This window comes from Marmota monax, unplaced genomic scaffold (genome assembly GCF_021218885.2).
Source record: "Marmota monax isolate L192 unplaced genomic scaffold, Marmota_monax_Labrador192_F-V1.1 WCK01_AAM20220418_F8-fsc00122, whole genome shotgun sequence".
Taxonomy (NCBI): Eukaryota; Metazoa; Chordata; class Mammalia; order Rodentia; family Sciuridae; genus Marmota; species Marmota monax.
This window is the reverse complement of record NW_026695223.1, coordinates 528,635-540,849: the sequence shown is the minus strand read 5'-3', so window position 1 is coordinate 540,849 and position 12,215 is coordinate 528,635. Positions and strand designations below refer to the sequence as shown.

Here is a 12,215-nt window from a genome sequence, read left to right as displayed (position 1 = left end):
ATCATTTTTTTTTACAGTGAGTAACATAAGAACAAATCCACAACCATTTTATCTGCAACTGAAAATGAACTGTGGTCACTGTGTCCAAATAAGAAGTTGAAACGTAAAATGTGTCTCGTGGCTCATATGTGTGTGTGGGTTTCATTTGTTAGTTTCCGTTAAGTGAGTAAGTTGCAGTGGTTAGTTGGAAAACTTTTGAAGTACCTACCTCTAAGAGTTAATTGAGGCTGCAAGAATTGTTTTGTTGTTTTGTTTAAGTAAGTGAAAGAGATCAGACAATAGCAACACTTGGCTGTTGTCAAGTGTAAAGTTCACATCCAGTGCTGTAGTTAACCCTAACCCATTGTGTAGGGAGCAAGTCATTAGGCAGAATCCTGCAATGGAGGATCTTGACCATGAAGTTACAAAGCCTGGATTTAAAGCTTAGTCCTATAACCTGATAACCAGGAAGTCACTGACATCCGAACTCAGTGGGATTAATAGTGTTCATCAAAGAAGGTAGTGGGTGGTCTGTCCCTCTATTTTTAGTACAGTACTTGCCATACATTTGCATAAATGAGCCTTTCCTCTGTCCTAGATAGATTGTGAAAATAGGAGTAGTCTGTTCCTTCTCCTTAATACCCTAAAACAGTGGTCAACAAACGTCTTCTGTAAAGGGCAGATAGTAAATGTTTTGAGCTTTTTGTGCCATGTGGTCTGTCACAGCTACTGTTGCAGCCACCATAGCACAAAAGCAGCTCTAAACTACACGTAAATGAATGAGTGTGACTGTGAGTCAATAAAATTTTATTTAAAAAGACTACATCTGGTACTTAATAGAAATTCAGTAAATGCTTGTTGAATTGACTTGTGGACTGAATGTCTGCAGATATTCTCTATCCTCAAAGTGTTCCACAGATGAGATGGTATCTCGTGTATTTATTCCATTTTACAAAGATATTCATTTTCCTGAAGAGAGACAAATAAGGTACAAATATCTAAAGGTAATAAATTCTTAAGTCTGGGACTCTTCCTCACATTTTTGGAACAAGAAGCTATAGATGATTTTCAACTAAAGATTTCATAGAACACAGGATTTAGAGTCAGTCTTATAATTTTGTTTGGTAGTAAATGTCTCATAAAGAGGCTAGAAAATGTAAATGTTTATTCTTCCCTTCAACAACCCACTGTCGGTCTGACTGACATTTAGCGAGTTTCTTAATCTCTGAACTAAAGAACCTGTCTATAAAATAGAGTTAACAGTGCCTATTTTATGAGACTGCTGTGGGGGGGGGGGATATATATATATATATATGTAGTTAAGGTCACCTGCTACATGGCAGTTTTGAAATGTGTGGAACATGGCGTTCACATTGCATATTTTGTATTATATTAGATACTCCGGGGTATCCAGAAACACTATTTTGTCTCCTCTATCACTGTGTAAGTTAATTATGAAATTAAATATGCTATGAGATCCTGTACCACTAAATACAGTTATACAACATGTACAATTGTGGGTATTTGGATTTTTTTTTTAATGTCACTAAATGCCAAATTCATTTTTAGTAGTCGCCAAAATTGAACTGTGTAAGTTCTTTGGCAATTGTAACATAGAAGTGTACATTCAAACAGTTGAAAGTTTTCAGATTCTCAATATTCTATCAATAGCACTGTGGAATTGCAAACAGACACCCCACAAACATGAAATAATGGAGTTGGGTGGTGGTTTATTGTTTTGTGGCTTCATTTTATTGAAGTTTTTTGGTGGTTTGTTGTTTGTTTGTTTGTTTGTTTTTGGTTTTGGTTTTTTTGCACTGCTAGGTATCAAACACAGGGGTTCATGCATGCTGGGCAAGCACTCTTCCACTGATCCATACTCCCAGTCCAGTAACAGATTCTTTATGAACATAGCACAGTTTCTCAGGACTGTTTTAATATGCAATAAATTGATTGAAAATATCTTGCAGTATTCTTTTTAATATAGTGAGAAGTGGTGGTACATATTCAGGATGGTAGAAGAGATACTTGTTCCTTTTAATTGTGTGGTGTTTGTGTGTGTGTTGTGTATTCACTAAGGGTAATATTTGTAACTCAGTATATATTTACACTGTGACCTAGAAATGAATTTTTTAAAACAAATTCTTGTTGAGCCTGGCTGAATACCAGGCATTAATCCAGCTATTAAAGTTACAGAGATGAATATAACAAGAACCCTGTCCTTATTGAGTTCAGCCTAATTTGGGAAAGAGAAGTTTGTTTACAGATAATTGTAGACTCTAATAAGTGCTGTAAGAGAAATTCAGCCACAATAAAAGCCCCTACTGTAGCAATCTAAACAAGAAAGTGGCTCATATCGAGATGTCTGAGATATGTAGTACAACTGGCTCCACTGTGTGCATCATCATCCTACCCTCACGCCTCCTTCCATCCCCTCTGGTCGTAGGTTACTAGATGATTACCTTACTTCTATGCCTTGGGTCTGTTTTTCAGAAAAGAAGGAGGAGTTAAAGAATAACCCACTATAAGAGAAGCCAAAAATTGTGTGAGGTGGCCACATGTATATTCCCATTTGTGGGAATTCCATTTCTCTTCAACTTTTGTAGTAGAGCAAAACAAGGAGGGAGGAGTCAAAGTGGGCATATTGGTATGATCAATAACAGGCTGTGGACTTAAAGGAGGAGCCAGCTGCCTGGGAAATTCCCAAAGGGCTTCAGAGAGAATGTAACAGTTGAATAAGAGTTAATCGGATGGTTAAAGGGAAGAATAAAAATTTACATTTTTTAGCCTCTTTATGAAACATTTACTACCAAACAAAATAAATACAGTCTATTCATTTAAATACTGGGGATATATGGATGAAGAACATAAACAAGTCTGCTCCTCTTGGAGACCTCATTTTCTTAAAGGAGAAGATGGAATAAGCAAGTATACAAAATGTACTTTCGATTGAATGTAATTTAATTTCAGGTAGTAACAAATACAGTGGAAAAGAAAAAAATGCCTTTGTAAGAATAAAAACATTTTAGCTATTTTGGATAGAAAATTTCTTAAGGATATTAGGTACAGTTCTCTTACGTAGAATAAACTTGGTTAACCCTTTCCTTGAAGACTTATCAACATCATACACTCTGGGCCTGTTTTACTGTGTGGTTATTCATAACTCTAGTCCACTGTTAAGCTTTAGCAGTGATTCAGTCTAAGGGATTTTGTTTGTTTGCTTGGGGTTTTGTTTTGTTTTGTTTTTTTGGTTTACACAAGTCATGTCAAAATTCTGTCAGATGTTTCTGCTGTTAGCGTAACCCTCTTCAGGAGACTTTCCCTGCTCTTTGGTTTTGTTTCTGATTTTATTTGGACTGAGAACAATACATATTTGAAGTAGGAATTTCTAACTGAGGACTCTAGCATGCTTCCAGAATATAATATAGAGCTTAAACCCTGGAAAGCTGTTTCAACAGTTTTATAAAATTTTAGATTCAATTCCTAGTTCAAATGACATGAGATTCACTGGAATACTAGCCTGGAAAAGTATGTCATAAAGGGAAGAATAAAAATTTACATTTTTCAACCTCTTTATGAAACATTTACTACCAAACAAAATAAATACAGTCTATTCATTTCCTTTCACATGTCCCTTGAATTGGCTTTAATTCTCAGCTGCTGTCTTCGTCCTTTCAGGCATTCAGTTTGTGTTTGATTTTAAACTGCCTTCTCTCCACAAATGAATTAACTATTCTAAATTATGGTCGCTAAATTTTTTTCTGAAGAAATGGGTTATATTCTAAGGTTGTAAAACAGTTTTAACGAGAAATGTCCACTAATACTCTGTGTGTATGCACGCACACACACGTGTGGGTGTATAGATAGGTAGGTCCATGTATATTTTTACCATATTAATGTGCATCGAAGCAAAACTGGTTCATATGCTAATAGTTGATTGGTATAACTGTAATCAGCATCTTTGCCACAAAATCCCTTTGTGAAAATAACATCACATTATTAATATAAGTTTAAGAGTTTCATTCTTAAATGTTACTAATTCATTCTAAAATGCTACTAATTCAGTTTTCTTGACCTAGTTGTGCCTGTTAAGAATGGAATTAGGCTATCTGAGGAGGAAAGTAAAAAAAGGTAACAAGCAGGAGATATATTCTTCTTGTTTCATGCCTGTACAGATTATCTTTCCAACGAGGTTGTAAACTATTCATGAGCAGATATAAGATGACTTAAAATTTTTTTAACATTTCCTACATTCTACCATATACTATTAAATAATACTTGATATCAAAAAGTAGGACTTCTGAAAATCAATAAATTACTCATATTGCCTTAAAAGTTTTACTCTCTGGAACGATGACCAGGCTGTTTGCTATGGCCACTTTAATTTGGCCATAGCAGCTTTTCCTACTTAAGAAAACTTTATCACCTGAATCAAGCTCTAAATATAGGCCAGATAGAAGCCACAATGAGAAAAGTCACAGGACAAAAAAGATCACAATGCAGTAGGGTATGGTAGAATTTTTTTCTGGCGCTTCAATGTAGGATAGAAGGAATTTAGCACTAAATATGATTAGAGAAGTAGGTAGTGAGCAAATGTGCCTTTTTGTATCATGTTATTTGTCTTCGTTCTATTTTGCAAGGGTGCCCATAGGCTTAGGAAGGTGAGCAGTGTGGTCAGCTTTCGTTTGAGAAAGATTACCCAGACAGATGTGTGGGGTATGAGTTGCATGATGTAAGAAAAGAAAGAAGAGAAAGGAAGCTATTGCATCAGAATATTTACATGAAGACCAAACTAAGAGAGCTATGGAGAAGCATAGACAGATGGGCAGTGTTAAGAAAAGTGACTTGGTGTCTTGTGGGACAACTCGGGAGATCAACAAGAGCATAATGTCTACATGTTCTTGGAAGGTGGTAGTGTTCTTCACCATGATGGAGATTACTGAAAAAGGAGTGAGTTTTTAGGGAAAAGTTGTAGATTCATTTTAGGAGAAGTTGAATTTGAGGTATTTATGGGACTGAAAGTAGATGAAAACTCAAAGCCAATATGTATACATGAGCTTAAATTTCAAGGCAGCTAATTCCACATTAAGAGTGGAATTAGACTATCTGAGGGATAAGGATAAAGGTTTGACATATCTGAGAAGACTAATGAAAAACACCTTGAGCAAGTCACAAAGAGTTCCAAATAGAAGAACCATGAAAAATAGCAATATATATAGGACAGCCAGAGAGCAAGGAAAGAGGGGGCGAGGGTGAATTGAAAGAGTTGGTGCAGGGAGAAGGCAAGGCAGGGTAGACAGAATATGGACCTAGTGTCTTGAGACTGAGGGCTGCACTGTTCAAATACTGCTGATAGTGATTGATCTTGGTATTAAGAGGACATCGATGACTTATTCCAAATTATTTTCAGAACAGTAAGAGTCAGATTGTAGGCTGTCTGCCATATCTGTTTCTTCCTCAATCATTTAGGAAGAGAACCCCAGGTCTTAGTTGCACACATGGCAGCTGGTTAGTCCTTCTATCTCACCTTCCCTTGCAATAAATGTGTCTTTGGGGGCTACTCTGGGATGTGCATTCATGATGTGTGCCACTTGCAAATCATCACCTAAAATGTGAAGCCAGTTGCTGTGGACTTACCCCACCACTCCTGATATAGAGGGCTGGAAGCAGGTATAGAGTTAAGCCAGCTTCAGCCATAGGGATGCAGAGGTACTCAAGGAATGGTAGAAGGAACCCAAGTCCTTAAATGACCTTGTGTGACAGAGCCACTCTACTGATATTGATGCAGTTAGCACTAGACTGAGATGAAAGAGAAATAAACTGAGTTTAATCCAGTGCGTTCTAGGTTCTACACATTATAATGGTTTATCCTGGAACTAACATATATGTTTAGAAATTTGTTATTTGTAAATAAATAAACAGTACTGTGAAAAACTCAGGCTGCTACTCAGGGATTTATCTCCCAGTTCTGTCGCTTGTGAGGATAGCAGAAGGTTGCAGTATTGGAACAACAGAGAGAAAACTAATCATAGTATTCTGCTAAGTGCCACAGCAGATGGTGTTTACCTAGAAATAACTTAAACATTGTTCTTTTTTTTTTTAACTATAAAAATAAACCAATAAGAAAACAGTTTTTACAAATCAGAATAGTTAATCTTAAAAAACAGAAATGCTGACAAGTTAGAGAGTATGACGGGAAATTAAGAGAAAGTGCCTTATGAAATTAGTGTGTGAGAGATAAGATACTATCAAAATTGATAGAATAATACGAAGAAAGAAAATGGCATTTCAGACATAAAAAAGAGTCCCAGGAAGATGATGGTGGTGAACTGAAGCCTCTTCTACATAGCAGGAAGTCAGAGAGAAAAATCCAAAGCTAATAACTCAGCATGAATATATCACCTAAAGCTATGGCAGTAATCACTGAAACAATTAAAAATGTTTTTTCAGAGAAATGATAAATAAACAAATATATTTAAGTTCTATATAGCTGCATCAAGTACAAAAAAAAAAAACTTTCTTGTAATACTCTTATCCATTTGACAAAACCAGTTCATTGTCTTTTTTTAGAACTGATTCCACTTTGTTAAATATATTAAGTACTTTATTAATTTCATTTAAAATGTGAATTATCAATTGCATCTGACTTGCAGGATTAAGAATATTGTTTTTCTGTGTATTCTGAGTTTTATTTCATAATTGGATATTATAATTGGGAGGAAAGGTGATTTTAAAAATTTTTTAAATATTTTATCAGCTAAATATTTTGGCTGCAAATAGCAGAAATTGACTGCAACAAGTAGGAAAGGAATTTTTGACTAGTCATGAAATCACAGGGAAAGCTGGAGGATCAGGTTGAGAGAGAATGCAGCTGGGTGACACCAGGGCTCTGAATAGTAGGAACTCTTCAGCTTGTCATCCAGGTGACACCACAATGATAAATAACCTCTAATTTCTTTTGGTCTCTCCACCTGAGATTCTAAATTAAGAGAAAATCCTGTTTGACTTATACAAATCTTCAACACTGGACAAGGGAAAAGTACATGGCTCCTTGATTTATATCCTAGGAGTCACACTGCAGAGGACAAAAGAATCCTCAGAGTGCTATTATCAAAAGAAAGGAAATAAACTGATGGCTTGCCACATTATGTAACTCTTTAATAATGCAGAATTATAGTTTCCAGTGCTAGTCACAAAAAACAGCCATCAAAACGAGTAAGAAATCATTTTTTTTTAATGCAGTGGTCCCAGTTATTGTTATTTAACCTTTGTTGCAGGAGCTTACCACATTGAATTGAAATTCTCACTGATTTCTCTCCCACTTGACTGAGTTTCATGTCTTCCGTGAAGCAATTAATTTCAATTAGAAAATGAAAATATAGACTTAGTGATATTGAGGAAGACCTTGTGATAATTTAAGACTTCCCAGATATCTGTCACCTCGTCTCCCTCTTATACTTAATCAGCTTATTACTCACCAAGACTCAGCCCAAGCACTACTTCATCCAGGAAGGCTTTAGCCCTCATGCCCTCCCACAGCATCCTCTTCTGATTTATGAGCCACTTCACCACCACCCCCAGGGAATGATACTGCTGCTGTATTCACCCCACTGTGCCATGTTGACTTGTCAGTCTCCCACATCAGCCAGATTGACAGACTCTGTCTGGGTTTTCTTTGGTTCTCTAGTCCCTTACTTAGTAAGTACACATCAAACATTCAGCAGATTCTTGGTTGGATGGATGGATTTGCCAGAGAAAATGGGATAAAACATTCCTTATGGAGCCCCATGTGTATGAAGGCATGGCTCATGGAATGTTCATGAACTGGTGAGAAATTCTGTAGGATGGGAGCACATATGAATTAATGGGAAAAGAGGCAGATAAGTTTGACTAGAGTGGGTCTCTAAGGTACCATTTACATTACATGTAGACAAATGTTTAGGGTTCGGAACTGACAGAAGAACAAGAGATTGGCGAGGGGAGCTGGGCGGAGCTGAGCCTGGTGAATAACTATTGGTTGTGGCAGGGGTCCTTGAAGAGAACCCTCAGATGGTAGGATATTGTCTCTGGGAGCTAGAAGGTTCAAACCTAGCTTGGGAGCAAGTGTGTTACCTACCATGGACCAGGCACTTACTTTTCTAGGTGCTGGGATGCAGTGGTGAGTCACACAGGATTCCTGTTCCCATGAAGTTTTCATTCTAGAAAGGACTGACAGATAAGAACGTAGAGCCACTACGGGACAGCACCTGCAGGTGAAGCACTCAGAGCAGTCGGGAGTCTGCACTGAAGATTTCCCTAGTTTAGAGAGCAGCCTCCTTACAGCCCACATCCCAATCATTTACTGCTAAGTGTTCCTAAGTAAAATGATCAGTATCACATATGTTCTTAACATACATAACATTTAGCCACTGTAGAGAAAAATGTTGCAGAGAAGAAAAAAATAATTTTATCACAGGAGTACTTTCTTTAGCAAAAATGTCTTTCTTTTGTTTCCTACCACACAGAGGGATATTATTTTTTAAGCTTAATGGGGTAAATATGCAATAATAGTATGAACAAAAGCCAGTCATTGCTTGTGTTAATGCCAAGTTGTGTTTGTAGCTTATTATTTCTGGTGCCTAAAAAGTAATATAGCATTTTTACAATTTAATCCATAACCTCACCAAATTCTTTGTTGTTTCTTTTTCTGTAATCCAGTGAATTCCAGCAGGGGAATTTTTTAAATTCTCAGTGTAAACATTAGCCTATGCCACATAATCTACTCTTGTGTTTTCTTTACCCTGTTATGGGTTCACTTAATGCTGAAGGCTCTTCCCTCTCTTTTCCAGGGTGCTGATAAGACAGTGAAAGGTCCAGATGGACTGACCGCCCTTGAAGCCACTGACAACCAGGCAATCAGAGCTCTTCTCCAGTGATGGATGGACGGACTGATAACTTGGGAAGAATGACTCTCCTGTGGCCTCACACTGCTGCCTGTCTGTCTGTCACTCTCTATCTGCCAGCTTCTTCAGCTAAATACTTTCAGAGGGGTGAGGGGAGAGAGAAATTCATAACAAATCAGACTACCAGAAAAAAACAATGTTTTGGAGGAGGGGAAAAGCCAGGATCAGGATTTTACCAGGATTCCTGATCAAGCCAGCCTCTTTTCCATTTCTAATAAAATACACAGCTTATACCCAAGGGAGAGCAAAGACACAATGTACCAGGAACATTTGACCTTTCCAGCTTCCTAGCTAATTCATTAATTAGATTGTGTTGAAGGTCTGATTATACAAAGGCCAACTCTTATTTGGCAGCCCTACCTGTGAGCAGTAGTGGCTGCTGCGATGTAAACCTAGGGTGCTGAGATAAGCAATTAGCTACAGCCTTCTGCCTTAAGAATGCACTCTCCTGGGGATTTCCCGGCACAGTTAAGAGCGCTGCCTGTGGTTGGTAACCAAATCTTCCCTCAGTGACTTTAAGCTTTATGTGAAAGCTCAGTTAAGGTGAGGAGGGGCACACTCCTAAATTGCTGGATGACTGAACTTTGGATTTTCTCTCCCCTTTCATGAGGATTTCATGTCTCTTTAGATAAAACTGACTAGTTTTATTTATAAAATCTTAAATTTTAGAAATCTAAAGGAGAAACCATTCCAGTATGCGTATTTTTTTTCTCCTGTAGAGTCAGACATTTATGTAACATTGAAACACTTTCAAACTCCTGCTGGTAGTAAAAGGGGGTTTAAAAATAGAATCATAGCCATAAGCGTGTTAGTATCACATAAAGAGAGAAAGGTTTTCTTAGTACCTATGGATTTTCTTCATTTGCTGTTTGAATTAATTGACCTCAGTTATGTTTAGAGAATCAAGGAACATTCTTTGGAATGCCTCTCTCAGACCCATCTTGGATGCTGATTACTTAGTGCACCAAAGCTATCACTGGGGTTAGATTACTATTTGGACAAATTTAACCCCATCCCTACAGAGATATGCTTGTTACCAGGTTCCCCGAGTTGTGGACAGGCTTCTGCTGAACATGCCAACCCACCTGCATAATGTGTTTTTCTTTCTTTTCTTTTGTAAGTCATGCATTGCATAAAGTGTAACAACTTAATAATCTATTCTGTGTTCTTAGAATACAGTGCCCTGAAATGGCATTCTTATGAATTGCAGAAAATTTAAGACACATCTCCAAATGTTTATTTCATGAGCAGTAAAATTAAACATGTAACCTTAAATTTGATATCTTGCATTTAAAATATTGAGATTTCTTTGACTTGCCATTCATATAGGCTTACTAAAATATTAGGGTCTTTCCTTAGCCGAGTCATGCAATAATTGAATGTACCTCAAATTTTTAAAGGGGGGAGGGTGGGTTAGGGACTTATATTCAGATTGTGGATAATATAGAACTAATGATTTTTTTAAGGCAATGTAGCATTCTACAGCAGGGTTAAACTATTATCAAGAACAGTCAGCTCCTGGCTAATAACAAATTTTATTAATCAGTTGCTGGTTGGTTGGTTGGTGTGTGTGTGTGTGTATGTGTGTGTGTGTGTGTTCATGAACCCTTTTTTTATCCTGTGGCTTTTTCACTTTCAACTAGCCTAACCCTGTAATTTTCCTATGTCCAAGAAAACAATCACAAAATGGTGGTTTAAAATACTTTATATTTGGCAAATTCTGCTGTCTTAATGCAGCCTATTAGAAGTTGGACATTCTGATTGGAAATGGAGGGCACTCTGTCAGTCTATAACTATCAGCATAATACAAAGGGTGGTTTCACCTCTTGGCGTAATGCTATTTTTAAGGCTTGAATTTTGCCCTTCACACAATTTTCACCTTTACTTTGCAAGTGTTGTATTGTTGTTGGCTGTTGCAGAGAGTGCACCATCCCATCATTCCTAAATTTGGTCTGCTTTCTGCAGTCATTATGGGCTTCTTTGTACGGTTTATCCTGATGTTCCTTGTAATGCAGTAGAGGCTATCTCGCCTTCCCTCTTCTTTCTCAGCCATTTTGTAAACCCCATAATTATGAAGCAATTGCTTGAGAAAATAACATATAAACATAGAATAGAATAGACTGACCAAGATGGTTTACACTTTCTTTTTTTTTTTAACTAGGTTATTTATAATGTATTTCTGAACCACTTGGCAGAGAAATTCACAACACTTATGTTCATATTTTGAGTAAAGCTAAAACCATGTCTGTTTTTTTGGTACTACGTGCATTAGCAAAAGGTTAAGTAAGTTTTGTTCTCCACTGAAGTACTATTTAACATCTCAGAAAAAATCTTGCATGTTCAGTAGTTTTGTATTAAATCAGTTATTTTGTATGCACTATAACAAGTAAAAACAGGTTGTTTGCCTGTTTACAGTAGGATACTAACAAATTCCCCCTGCAGCTGCAGACTGGTGTTTATAGACTTAGAGTTTGTACACAGCACCTGAGTCTCCACGTAGTTCTTTTTTGCACAGCTCACCATTCTAAACCCAGCTGGGCACAGCAATGTAGTAGGTAGGTGCAGTGTGTGGAAGCTGCAAACGAGTAGGCCCTTTATTCACTGATTTCTTTCCCCAAATAATGGATTTTAAATCTACATGTACCTGTTTGTTTGGTTTTTTTTCCCTGAAACTTCAACTGAGCTGCTGTTTTCTTCCATGCAATATTGTATACTCAATTGTGTATAGAAGAAGCTGGTAAGAGTGCCCTCCTACATAAATAAGCAATTGCAGTGTTTGCATGCAAAATTTTAAAAATTTAAATTGTCCTGATTCTATTTTGTAAATGGAGAAACAATCATATCTTTCTAAGCAGTAATGGAGAAAGACTAGTGCTTTGTGCATTTTGATATATTTGAGTTCGTTTTTCCACAATGTCATACTTTTGACACAATTGGGTTTCTCATAAGTATCCTAGTTCATGTACATCCGAATGCTAAATAATACTGTGTTTCAGTTTTGTGTTGCAAGAACAAATGGAATAAACTTGAATTGTGCTACAGCTAATGTCAGCAGTGTTTTTCTCCCTCAGTTACTATTGCCTTCCTTTTCAAGTCTTCTCTACAACTATACCAGAACCTTGATTGACTCAAGGTTGGGTTGGTTGATTGACTTGGGTTCAGTAAATCCCACTCTTAATCTAAATTATTTTATTCCACTTCCAGAAAAAAAATAATAATAATAAGTGGGAGAAAATATTCCTAGTCATTGAACTTTTTTTTTTTTTGCACCAGTCACTCATTGCAGTAATTTGT

The 12,215-nt window shown here is 36.9% G+C and overlaps 1 protein-coding gene across 1 annotated transcript in view; it reads left to right on the top strand.

Annotated features, from left to right (window-relative positions):
• The window catches only part of Mtpn (myotrophin), a 34,778-nt gene extending 22,816 nt beyond the window's left edge, over positions 1-11,962 (top strand). The window contains exon 4 of the mRNA XM_046434133.2: positions 8,808-11,962. Within this exon, the coding sequence (XP_046290089.1) occupies positions 8,808-8,894 (87 nt within the window). The 3' untranslated portion in view covers positions 8,895-11,962. The remainder of the gene's footprint in view (positions 1-8,807) is intronic.
• Positions 11,963-12,215: the final 253 nt, after the last annotated feature.